The sequence below is a fragment of the Mobula hypostoma genome, chromosome 18 (assembly GCF_963921235.1).
Source record: "Mobula hypostoma chromosome 18, sMobHyp1.1, whole genome shotgun sequence".
Taxonomy (NCBI): domain Eukaryota; kingdom Metazoa; phylum Chordata; class Chondrichthyes; order Myliobatiformes; family Myliobatidae; genus Mobula; species Mobula hypostoma.
In genome coordinates, this window is record NC_086114.1 from 52,068,126 (window position 1) to 52,081,077 (window position 12,952).

General features: G+C 45.3%; 1 protein-coding gene across 1 annotated transcript in view; it reads right to left on the reverse strand.

The window, feature by feature from the left end:
• LOC134358533 (semaphorin-7A-like) overlaps positions 1 to 12,952 on the reverse strand; it is a 43,357-nt gene that overhangs the window by 12,332 nt on the left and 18,073 nt on the right. The window contains exons 3-8 of the mRNA XM_063070861.1: positions 12,265 to 12,309; positions 11,461 to 11,559; positions 9,845 to 9,947; positions 9,643 to 9,750; positions 5,998 to 6,119; positions 3,313 to 3,491 (exon numbers count right to left, since the gene is read on the reverse strand). Coding sequence (XP_062926931.1) covers positions 3,313 to 3,491; positions 5,998 to 6,119; positions 9,643 to 9,750; positions 9,845 to 9,947; positions 11,461 to 11,559; positions 12,265 to 12,309 — 656 coding nt within the window. The remainder of the gene's footprint in view (positions 1 to 3,312; positions 3,492 to 5,997; positions 6,120 to 9,642; positions 9,751 to 9,844; positions 9,948 to 11,460; positions 11,560 to 12,264; positions 12,310 to 12,952) is intronic.

The following is a 12,952-nucleotide window of genomic DNA, read 5'->3' on the forward strand; positions in this document are numbered from 1 at the left end:
GTATTCAGTGAGGGAGAGAAAGAGAAAAAACTGTGTTGCATCTTATCGAAAGCACTGCCCCCTATACAACTGCAGGATGTGTGGGCTGCTAATGCACAAAACATAGTTCACAATGTACGTGGGCTAAATAAATTAATCTGATCTCTCTTACTGTCATTAGATAACTTGTCTAAGAATAACTTACAAGCCACCATATCTTATGGGTTTCATCTCCAGAGTGTGGGAGATCAGTACGTATTACAATATAGGTTTGGATATGACGAAGGTGACAGACTGGCTCGGAGTGACATTACCTTGAAATGTCTAGACCTGATAAATATCTCAGAGTAAGAATCGGATTGTATAATCATTACAGTGCAGGGATTGGTTCTGATAAAACATGCAATAGTTCCATTACAGCAGAAATCCGCAACCTTTTTTGCACCGTGGACCGGTTTAATACTGACAATATTCTTGCAGACTGATCGACCCGGTTGGGGGGAGGGGGGGGGTTGTTCAAGTAGGGTTAAACTCATCTCAATATGTCTTTTACAGTTAGAGTTGCCAACTTTCTCACTCCCAAGTAAGGGACAAAGGTAGCAGTCAAATCCCGGGACACTTTACCCCAGGAAAGACTACCATGACCATGAGGCCTTGCGCAGGCACCTGTGCGCGCATACGTGATGTGCGCATGTGATGTGCGCATATGCGTACGTACCAATTATTTTCCCCCACAAATCGGTTTTGCTTTCATCTTCCTGACTACACTGTACATACATTATTTCTACTTTATATAGGCTGTGTATTTATCATATCATTCCTGCTTTTACTATATGTTAGTGTTATTTATTTTCGGTTTTATGTGTTATTTGGTAGGTTATTTTTTGGGTCTGGGACGCTCAAAAATTTTTCCCATATAAATTAATGGTAATTGCTTCTTCGCTTTCATAGGAACGCTCTACCTTAGCGGGGGAAATACGGGACAAGAACAGTCTCATATAGGACAAACCAAATTAGCCCAATATACGGGATGTCCCGGCAAATACGGGACAGTTGGCAATCTTATGTTCAAGTTCAACAGTGCGTGACAGGGAATGAGGAAAGATGCAGCTGATTCATACCGTTTCCCGCGGCCCGGAAGCACATGCTCTGCGGCCCGGTGGTTGGGGACCGCTGGATTACAGTGATACATCTGATTAAAGAACAGTGTAGGTCTGGTTCTAACAACACACACAAAATGCCGGAGGAACTCAGCAGGCCAGGCAGCATCTATGGAAAAGAGCAAATAGTCGACATTTTGGGCCATAAAGTCTGGCCTGCTGAGTTCCTCCAGCATTTCATGTGTGTTGCTTGGATTTCCAGCATCTGTAGGTTTTCTCTTGTTAGGTCTGGTTCTGATTATCATTAATGAATAGGCTCTTAATCCAATAGATTTTACTGTGATTCAAAGAGGGGATCCCAAAACTGAGACCTTTCCTGGACCTCCACTCAGCCCTTTCTCATTCTAAGGACATCTCCACACACCTGAACCTATCCTCTCTCCACGACCCAATATACGGGCTGTCCCGGCAATGTATCCCAACGTGTTTAGTGGTAGGACACTGAGCAGAACCCTCCCATGCTTGGTTCCCAGGGATGAAGTGCCCCTTGAACTATGGCCTCAAAGAGCAGTTCCAGTAGAGTGAACTTCAGGTAAGGGACATCTGACATCATCTGGTTCTCCTCTCACAAGTGCCTCCTGCTCAGATGGGTCCTGAAGACATTTGATCCAAAGAGGACATTCTTGTGGTATTTAGAGAGTCATAGAGTACAACACAGAAACAGGCCCTTCGACCCATCTAGTCCATGCCAACACTATTTAATCTGCCTACTCCTATCAACCTGCACTGGGACCATAGCCCTCCATATCTCTACTACTCACGTACTTATCCAAACTTCTCTTAAATGTTGAAATTAAGCTTGCATGCCCCACTTATGCAGGCAGCTCATTCTACACTCTCACAACCCTCTGAGTGAAGAAGTTTCCCCTCATGTTCCCCTTAAACTTCTCACCTTTCCCTCTTCACCAGCGGCCTCTGGTTGTAGTCCCACCCAACCTCAGTGAAAAAAGCCTGCTTGCACTTACCCTATCTATACCCCTCATAATTTTGTATACCTCTATCAAATGTCCTCTCAGACATCTATGTTCAAAAGAATACAGTCCTAACTCAAATCGATCTTTCCTTATAGCTCAGGTCTTCCAAACCCAGCAAAATTTTTGTAAATTTTCCCTGCATACTTTCAAACTTGTTTACATCTTTCCTGTAGGTAGGTGTGTAGTTCTGATCATAATACTCCAAATTAGGCGTCATCAATGCCTTATACAACTTCAACATAACATCCCATCTTCCGGACTCAGTACATCAGTACATTGATTCATGAAGGCCAATGTGCCAAAAGCTTTCTTTATGACCCTATCCACCTGTGATGCCACTTTCAATGAATTACGGATCTGTATTCCCAGATTCCTTTGTTCTACCACACTTATATGCCCTACTGTTCACCACGTAAAACGTACCCTGGCTGGTCTACCAAAGGGCAAAACTTCCCACTTGTCTGCATTAAATTCCATCTGCCATTTTTCCAGCTGATGCAGATCCCTCTGCAAGCCATGATAGCCTCCTTATAGTCCACCACACTCTCAGTCTTGGTGTCATCCTCAAATTTTACATTATCATTAACATCCCGATAATTGATATAGGTAACAAACAACACAGGACCCAACAGCACACCACTAGTCTCAAGCCTCCAGTCAGAGAGGCAACCCTCTACTACCACTCTCTAGTTTCTCCCCCAAACCCAATGTCTGGGATCTGAACCTCCTTGTCCAGCATCCCTTGCGGGACCCTGTCAAATTCCTTACTAAAGTTCATGTAGACAATATCCACTGCCTTGCCTTCATCCACTTCCCTGCTAACTTCATCAAAAATCTCTATAAGATTGGCTAGACATGAGGTACCATGCGTGAAGCCATGCTGACTATCCTTAATCAGTCCATGTCTATCCGGAGGACCAATTTTGTCCCTTGTAGTCCTTTGGCTCTTAACATATCTGTGGAATCCCTTAGGATTCTCCTTAACCTTGTCTGCTAGAATTTTTAAAAAATCAATGCAGTCCTCACTGCTGGGAAGACTGAAGTGATTCCAAATTTGTCCAGAATAACAATTAGACCTGGATGGAGAGAATAGGGATGGTGGTGCCCATGTAATGTGCAATGTATCAGGCTTTGATGGAACACCTTTAAATTTGCTACCACCATTCTACATTCAACATGTTCAGCAGTTGGGGACTCACCAATTGCTGCTAAAAACTCCATACACTCTCTCTTCTTTGTCACGGGGTGACTTGTAAACAAAGACATCTTCAATTCTGTTGAAATGGACGTTTTCAGCAGGGTTGCTGCAGATCAGACGGGCTTTGAGAAAGGTTGTCCACTTACTCAGCAGTCGTTGTCTGGATCCACCTCGGTCATTCTGTGAACAAAACAGATCCGAACCTGTGACAAACATCACATCGGCAGCTGACCGAGGAAAGCCAGAGAGGGAAAGCGCCTACCATCAGGTGATCAGAACACATTAAGCCACCAGAATCCTGGATCATAACAAGTGACTTTTGCAAATGCTTAACAAATCTATTGACCAGGAAAGTAATTAAAGTAAAGACTTTATAACCAAATAAAGGGCTCTATAGCATTTTACAACTACACAGTGTCCTTGGTAACATCTTAGGAGGAATACCAATCCCAGATAATTGACATTTTACACATTTGGTTTAGTCCAAGATCGAATGAAATCCTCTGTGAGCTCACAAGTAGAGACCGTTAAAACAAGAACAGCACTAAGAAATTGAAGTTGGACTTCAGAGGAAACTCCTTTACCAAAAGAGGAGGAAGAATATGGAACATTCTCCACAGGGAGTGATTGAAGTGAATAGAGTTGCAGATAGTTAAAGAACAGAAACAGGTCCAACAGCTCACCAGGACCACACCAATCCTCTGAACCATCTTCGAAACTCCAGCAAGTGAAGTCCTTATCAGAGTTCTGAAGGTGCTGTTTTTCTGTCTCCCTTATAAACGTTCACAACTCTGAAAAGGACTTCACTTAACTTGCGGGCAGCACCGTGTCGCAGTGGGTATTGGAGCCGTCTCACAGCTCCAGCGACGCAGGTTCAACTCTGACCCCGGGCGCTGTCTGTGTTGTTTCCACATTCGCCCTGTGACTGCGTGGTGTTCCCTGGATGCTCTGGTTTTCTCCCACATCCCAAACAGTGTGTGGACTGGGAGGTTAATTGGTCACTGTGAATTGCCCCTGGTGTATGGGTGCGTGGTAGATTGTGGGAGAAGTTAGTGAGAGTGTGGGGAGAATCAAGTGCTAATGGGCGTGATGGGCTGTGACGCAGTGGGGCAGGGGGCTTACTTCCAGCTGTTTAACACAACCACTCATGACAAAATAAATATTGTACAATAAGACAGCAAAATAGTGAGACAGTGTTCATGGACAGAGATGGACGTAAATACACTCAGTAGCCACTTTTTTTTTTAGGTACACCTGCTCATTAATGCAAATATCCAATCAGCCAATCATGTGAGAGTAATTCAATGCATAAAAGCATACAGGCATGGTCAAGAGCTTCAGTTGTTATTCAGACCAAACGTCAAAATGGGGAGGAAATGTAATCCAAGTGATTTTGACTGCGGAACGATTGTTGGTGCCAGACAGGGTGGTTTGAGTATCTCAGAAACTCAGGCACAACAGTCTCTAGAGTTTTACAGTGAATGGTGTAAAAAAAAACAATAAAATATCCAATGAGCAGCAGTTCTGTGGACGAAGACACTTTGCTAATGATAGAGGTCAGAGGAGAATAGCCAGACTGGTTCAAACTGACAGGAAGGTGGCAGTAACTCAAATAACCACCTATTACTGGCATTCATCGCCAGAGGATTCGAGTACAGGAGCAGGGAGGTTCTACTGCAGTTGTATAAGGCCTTGGTGAGACCACACCTGGAGTATTGTGTGCAGTTTTGGTCCCCTAATCTGAGGAAAGACATTCTTGCCTTAGAGGGAGTACAAAGAAGGTTCACCAGATTGATTCCTGGGATGGCAGGACTTTCATATGATGAAAGACTGGATCAACTAGAATTTAGAAGATTGAGGGGGGATCTTATTGAAACATATAAAATTCTAAAGAGATTAGACAGGCTAGATGCAGGAAGATTGTTCCCGATGTTGGGGAAGTCCAGAACGAGGGGTCATAGTTTGAGGATAAAGGGGAAGCCTTTTAGGACCGAGATGAGGAAAAACTTCTTCACACAGAGAGTGGTGAATCTGTGGAATTCTCTGCCACAGGAAACAGTTGAGGCCAGTTCATTGGCTATATTTAAGAGGGTGTTAGATATGGCCCTTGTGGCTAAAGGGATCAGGGGGTATGGAGGGAAGGCTGGTACAGGGTTCTGAGTTGGATGATCAGCCATGATCATACTGAATGGCGGTGCAGGCTCGAAGGGCCAAATGGCCTACTCCTGCACCTATTTTCTATGTTTCTGTCAGTGGTGTGCAGAAAGCATCTCTGAACACGCAGCACATCAAAGCTTGAAGTGGACGGGCTACAGCAGCAGAAGCCATAAGCATACACTCAGTGGCCATTTCAGTCGGTATAGGTGGTACCTAATAAAGTGGCCATGGGGTGTACAGGCAGCATTCACATAAATACGATAAATTGTCTGTGTGCTTTCAATCTTAAAGTGAGGGGCCGCCTTTAATATCAGAAGTGTCCCAGGGCAAGGGTGGATCATCCCCTGCACTAGGAGTTGGACCTGCAGCTCACATTAATGGGGCGATAGAACATAGGTGACTAATCGCACACTCTGGTCTGCTCCCTGAAAAGTGTAGCAAGAGGCCAGAGGGAAGCTTCCCAGCGATGGAATAACGATCCAACTGGAAATGGCAACAAGTCCGGCCGTGGTCCATGGGGCACACCCACCTTACACACTCGGCCAATCCGTGAAATCCACGGGTCAATATCCAGGTTTTCCTGTGCAATCCTTTCCCTGAAGAACATGTAAATCAGGTCGCCCACCGGTGACATTTCCACAAACTTGGGATCTGAAGGGAAGGAAGCGAGATTACAGGTAATTGATGAAGTGAAGGCTGTGGGAGGAAAGTCTGCTAGAGGTCAGAGAGCTCACGGAAACCAGGAAATTGACTGGTCAGGAAATGGAGGATAGTCAAGAGTTTGTGACAAAATAAATTGCATTTCTATAGCACCTTCATGATCTTGGAACATCCCAAAAGATTTCACAGCCAAATGAATAGTTGTTACTGTGTTGCTGCTGATGTGTCACAGGGAACATGACAACCAATTGTGCACAGTAAGATCCCACAAACAGAAACCTGGTTAATAAATGGATGGTCCATTTTGGACACTTTAGAGGAATACCAACTTCTTAAAAATGACACCATGGTACGTCCTGTCTCTACCAGAGGAGTCAGGCTGAAGACTGGAATTCCTACATGCCACCAACCCTTCCCCCCAGTTTTCCACTGACATTTTGAGAATGGGACATGATACCATTGACAGATGAGATGCCACACATTATAAATGTGACTATTCTGATGTCCTGTTGTCGCACATCTCATGAAAACCCAGGAAAATCCTCCCCCTTTCCCCACAGCGGTGGTGGAAGTCTGCCCATGTGATCTTCTGTCGCACCACAAATGAAGGAGTCCTTTCTGAATGCCTGGTCTCTCGTGTTGTTTTCAATAAAGCTGCTAAACCCCCACAGCTTATTGGTCCCTACAAAGACACCACTTCACAGCACTGAACCATCTGAAAGCTTCAGCTGTAAGGCCTTTGTTGGTTCGGGCTTGGTACCACAGCCCGGGCATACTAGGAAAATAGAGACTCCTTCTCTGCATATGCGGATTAACAACTAGTCAGGTTCTTCTTAGAGGGCAAAACTGAGGCAAAGAAGTTCCTTGTCAGTTCGACAGCTACAGGAGACAAAATGCTTCAATTCCTGTTGCACTACTAAATGTTGGGGGATGTTAGTCAGAACGATGCATCATGCAGAGAATTCAAAAGCTGGAGAGGAACCAGGAATCCAAGGTCCTTGCCATCAGAAATTGTTGCAGGTTAATGCTAGGCAACCTGAATGCATCCTCATGGCAGTGTGGGGCATGGAATGGAGGGAACTCAAATAATTCCCAAGGGACATCAACTGAAGCTGAGCTCCTGCAGTGCCTTTTGGAAGACTGCATACCTGGCTGTTCCCTGTTATTAGTCACTTAGTACAGATGTGGTCAATGCACTGCTTCACTGATGAGTACAAGTCGGCCTTTGCTGAGATATTCCTGGGTACCACACTTCAGCCCTGGCTTGCTGGGTACTCTGGGTTAGTTCAGCACAGGGAGGCTTCCTTTCAGCAGGGCAGCCACAGAAAAAACGAGCAATGTGCTCCGTAAAGTGAACTCCATCTTTGTCACAGAGGGAGTGCTCTTTATAACCATATAACAATTACAGCACGGAAACAGGCCATCTCAGCCCTTCTAGTCTGTGCCCAACTCTTACTCTCACCTAGTCCCACCGATCTGCACTCAGCCCATAACCCTCCATTCCTTTTCTGTCCATATATCTATCCAATTTTACTTTAAACGACAACATCGAACCTGCCTCAACCACTTCTGCTGGAATCTCGTTCCACACAGCTACCACTCTCTGAGTAAAGAAGTTCCCCCTCATGTTACCCCTAAACTTTTGCCCTTTAACTCTCAACTCATGTCCTTTTGTTTGAATCTCCCCCACTCTCAATGGAAAAAGCTTATCCACGTCAACTCTATCTATCCCCCTCATAATTTTAAATACCTCTATCAAGTCCCCCCTCAACCTTCTACGCTCCCAAGAATAAAGACCCAACTTGTTTAACCTTTCTCTGTAACTTAGGAGATGAAACCCAGGCAACATTCTAGTAAATCTCCTCTGTACTCTCTCAATTTTGTTGATATCTTTCCTATAATTCGGTGACCAGAACTGTACACAATACTCCAAATTTGGCCTCACCAATGCCTTATACAATTTCAACATTATTTCCTAACTCCTATACTCAATGCTCTGATTTATAAAGGCCAGCACACCAAAAGCTTTCTTCACCACCCCATCCACATGAGATTCCACCTTCAGGGAACAATGCACCATTATTCCTAGATCCCTCTGTCCTACTGCATTCTTCAATGCCCTACCATTTACCATGTATATCCTATTTTAATTAGTCCTACCAAAATGTAGCACCTCACATTCATCAGCACTAAACTTCATCTGCCACTTTTCAGCCCACTCTTCTAAGTGGTCGAAATCTCTCTGCAAGCTTTGAAAACCTACTTTGAACAAAATGAGATTCCAACTCTTTTCTCTCAGAGGGTCATAAGTCCTTGGAACTCTCTTCCTCCAGGTCTTTTAAGGCAGAAGTTGACAGATTCTTGACAGGCAAGGGCTGAAAGGTCACCAGGCACAGGGAGGGAAGCTTGGCTCAGTTTACAATCAGGTGAACCATGATAATGAATGGTGGAGCAATTTTGAGGGGCTGGTGGCTAACTCCTAATTTGAATGCTCATTAGCGCCAGCTTGACATAGAAGCTCCACAGAATGAGCTCTGACTGAACCCAGAACAGAAACTTCCAGGTGTAAGCTCAAGAGAAGTATTCAAGCTTATCTGAGTTCCCATCACCCAATTGCAGAGAGTTGGTGCACTTGTGTCTCTCTGGCCTGAAGATGCCCCAAGAAGGTGCAGGTGGCAGTTGGACGGGCAGTGCGGGTGCGGGTGTGATCTTGATGACCCCCCTCCCCGATTTGGGAAGGATCCCTTTTCCCTTGGCCCCACACAGAGATCTGCTTTAGTAACTAAAGAAGACCGCCCCCCCCCCCGTCCCCTCTTTTATTCAGTGCTATCCAGCTCCTGTAGGAGGTACATAAATGAGCACTGTGTCCCTCCTGGGCGTGCGAGGAAACTGGCAGCTCTCAGAGGCAGCCATCAGGAACCACTGCACAATACCAGGAGCCAAGATCACGTCAGGTTTCCGTGAGACATCCCAAGATGAAAGCCCGGGGTCAGCGCTGATCTTCGTGGTTATTTCCTGATAAAATGGGAGTGATGCTGATTCAGTTCTCTATCCTGTAATGTGTCTGTGTGGGGGGGGCAGGAAGAGGCCTTCAGATAATCAACAGCTGGGAGCTCAAAATAAGGAAATAAAGGTAGAGACTAAAGCTGCATAATTATGTCACCATGACAATCGTTTCTGCAACTTGGGAGTAAGTGAATTATCTGGTGTGCAGCTGAGAGACACAAACTTTGCTTTCCAGTTCATGCTGAGAGACCTGACCTCAGCCTGTAGTATGACAGGGAGGGAGGGGGTGGCTATGCTTTGGACCTTGGGCTCCGTGACAAATAAGTTTCAGACCTATTCCCTAGGCCAGAACCAGTGACACTCGTAGAAACAATCATGCTGGTTTCTGAGAGGAGAGTTGAAAGGGGAACGATAGATCCGAAAAGGAAATACTGAAAGGCACACAGTGAGGAGTTTGTAGGGAAGAGAACAATGCAGGAGGGGCAAGGGAATGGAATGTCACACTTACCTCTCATCCAGTCCTCAGCAGACTTTAACCGTGAGGGTTGGTCACCCTTCCTGTAGCTAATAAGGATATTTCTGTCTCCATCAGATGCCGTGGAATAGAGTCGCTGCTCTGCAAAGAGGTAGAAAATGCACACACAAACAGACTGAGTGAACTAGCCCTGGTTCTCCAATGCAATGTGAATTGAAACTGCAAGAGGACCTACCGACAACCAGCGAAGTGAAGCCTTGTTGTGGAGTTTTTGGGCAGACTCCTGATCCCAGGACATAGTTATGTCCGTTCATAATTGGCTTGAATTCATTGTTAAACTGAAAAAGAAAATTTTTACATTTTACTCTCTTGCAATGGATACACAATAAAGGGGGAATAGAATATTCCTGACATGATACATCAGTCATGAACTCAAAGAGCTGAATGGCTTCCTTCTATGGTGCAACCTTTGTGATTCTGTGAAATTAATGCTGCAGGGTCCCACTAAACCTTTACAGAGTAAATGGTGAACTCATTTCACTTCTGGTTTGGATCCAGGATTTACTGCACTGGGCTTTCTCCTCTCCAAAACACACTTCACTCGAAGGGTCTTGACCCAAAACGTCGACTGTTCATGGTGACACACCTGGTGGTGGGTGTGTGTGTGTGTGTGTGTGTGTGTGTGTGTGTGTGTGTGTGTGTGTGTGTGCGCGCGTTTAAGATTAAAGTCTGTCACGAGCTTTGTGGCCCATCAGGCCAGTGCTCATGCCGGTTTCCATGGTGTGAAGCGACTGAGAGTACTGATAGACAGATAGGACACCAGTCTAGTGCAAGGTTAACCCCCAGCATTTTTGCCAGTGCCCATTCTCAGCTGGGTAGACTGGAGCATTATGTGGTTAAGTACCTTGCTCAAGGACACACACGCTGCCTCGGCCGAGGCTCGAACCCACGACCTTCAGATCGCTAGTCCAACGCCCTAACCACTTGGCCATGCGCCGCACGCGTGTGTGTGCGCGTGTGCGCGTTGCTTTGGATAGCCAGCATCTGCAGAAGCTGGTAATCCGAGCAACACACACAAAATGCTGGAGGAGCTCAGCAGGCCAGGAAGCATCTTAGGGAAAAAGTACAGCCGACATTTCGGGCCGAAACCCTTCACCAAGATCCTTGTTTATCGCCAGTTTGATTAGAGACAGCGCGGTCACTACAGCCAGTGACAGTTGAAATGGTCCTTCTTACAGTTCGGCTTCTTCTTTGGGTTACCAAGCATTTGAGAGACCACGTAAACAGATTTGTCCAACTTTCTCTGCTGGAGAATGAACACAACTTTCCGCACACTAACATTGTGACAAAGTTTCACGGGATGTGCATTTTTTCACTAGGGAGGTTCACTGTGGCTCCAGAGGAGAGAATGTTTTCACTAAAGAGAGAGACCTGAAAGAGGTGCAATGATTACAGGGTAGGGGGTGATGACTTTAACCTGAGGTGTGTGGAAACTTTTTCCTCACAGAGGATGGTGAATCTCCGGAATTCTCTACTCCAGAGAGTTTGTCACTCAGCAGCTTCACTCTGACTCCGGGAGACTGTGCACAATGAACTATATTTGGGGGGCCTTCTACCGACCACTCTGACCACCAGAGACCAGAGAAAGCCCAGTGCAGTAAATCCTGGGTCCAAACCAGAAGTGAAATGAGTTCACCATTTACTCTGTAAAGGCTTAGCGAGACCCTGCTGACAGGTGATCCAATATCGGCCACTGCACACACCACCAAAGTTAAAATTGCTCCCCAAGCCTTTACAGTAAAGGGCACAATTCAAATGCATACATAAAAAATTTTGTTCACGGTTACTTACAAGCAGCCAACAGCTTGGGTTCATCCAATTGGTTCCACACAGAAAGAGATGAGTTTCATTGAACTTCTGTAAAATCATGATATAATTCCCACAGTGTTCCTGGAAAACAAAGGGATTCAATGTTTTAAACAGTCACTCAGTCAAAGAAACCAGGTTCCTGATACCCAGTGGAAGAGACATTGTTCACAATGTGATTCTGACACATGAAAAGGCATTGTAGCACCATGACCAAAGCCAATTCCAAGAGAGTGGCTGAGGCTTGAGGACTGTGTAACTCCCTCTGTAGAATGCTAACATCTTCTCCTTGCCCATCAAGCCTCAAAGTCCTCAGGGTGAGAAGAAAGAAATGGAGAAACCACCCCCCTGAGAGTTAGAGAAGGTTGCTGGAGATGCAGTATCCTTCCCAAACCAGTGAGTTGGAAGTCTAATGTTGTAGAGTGTATGGGCACTGACAAAGCTCTGGAGACACACAAGGCTACAGTTCCACACAAAGAAAATGTCCTCTACCAACTTCAAAGTCTACAGAGCAAACAATACTGGAGGACCTTGGCAGGTCAATGCTCATGTAACTTGACAAATTTGGATCCCAAATCCAGAGTTATAATTATAAAAGCCAATCACTAACTGCCTTGGCAAAACAGTGTCACCAGGGGAGGAACTTTCAGGAACTACGTTACAGTTCAACAACATTGTAAAACTGCTGACTCTCTTTGAAAGCTGAGTCTGCATCATCATTGAGACGTGCTGGTAAAATGCTTCCCTGCAGACTGAACAGACTGAAAACGATTCCAGAGCACAACTCACCGCATTGTTCGCTTGACATTCTTTGGATTCACCGGGCACGTTGATCTGTAAGGTGAAGAGACAGGTTCATGACCACTGCCAGACAATTCCCATCAATATAACTGGTGATGGAGCTCATTTTACTCCCTTAATAGACAGAGCACCACACACAAAATGCTAGAGGAACTGAACAGGTCGGGCAGAATCTATAGAGAGGAATAAACCAGCCGATGTTTCAGGTCCCGATGAAGGGTCTTGGCCCTTAACAGTGATTGTTTATTCCCCTCTACTGATGCTGCCTGACATGCTGAGTTCCTCCAGCATTTTGTGTGTCTTCTTGTTCTGGATTTCCAGCATCTGCAGAATCTCAAGTGTTTATGAGAGCGCCACTCCTACCCTTTTACCACTCGAGTGCAAAATTTTACAGATTTATCAAAGTTCAAAGTGCGAAGAACATTGGTTTTGAAGTATGTTTACATTATACAACCTCGAGATTTGTCTCCTTACAGGCAGGCACAAAGAAACCTCAAAAGAATCAACTGAAAAAAAAAGAACAATGCACAGAGAAAGAGAGAGAAAAAACAAATCATGCAAACAATAAAAGCCAGCAAATAGCATTCAGAACTGAAGTTTTATGAAGGACTCGAAGCCAGGCATCAGCACAGCAGGAGAAGGCGACAGCCTCAGTTCATCGTACAGCTGAGTAAAC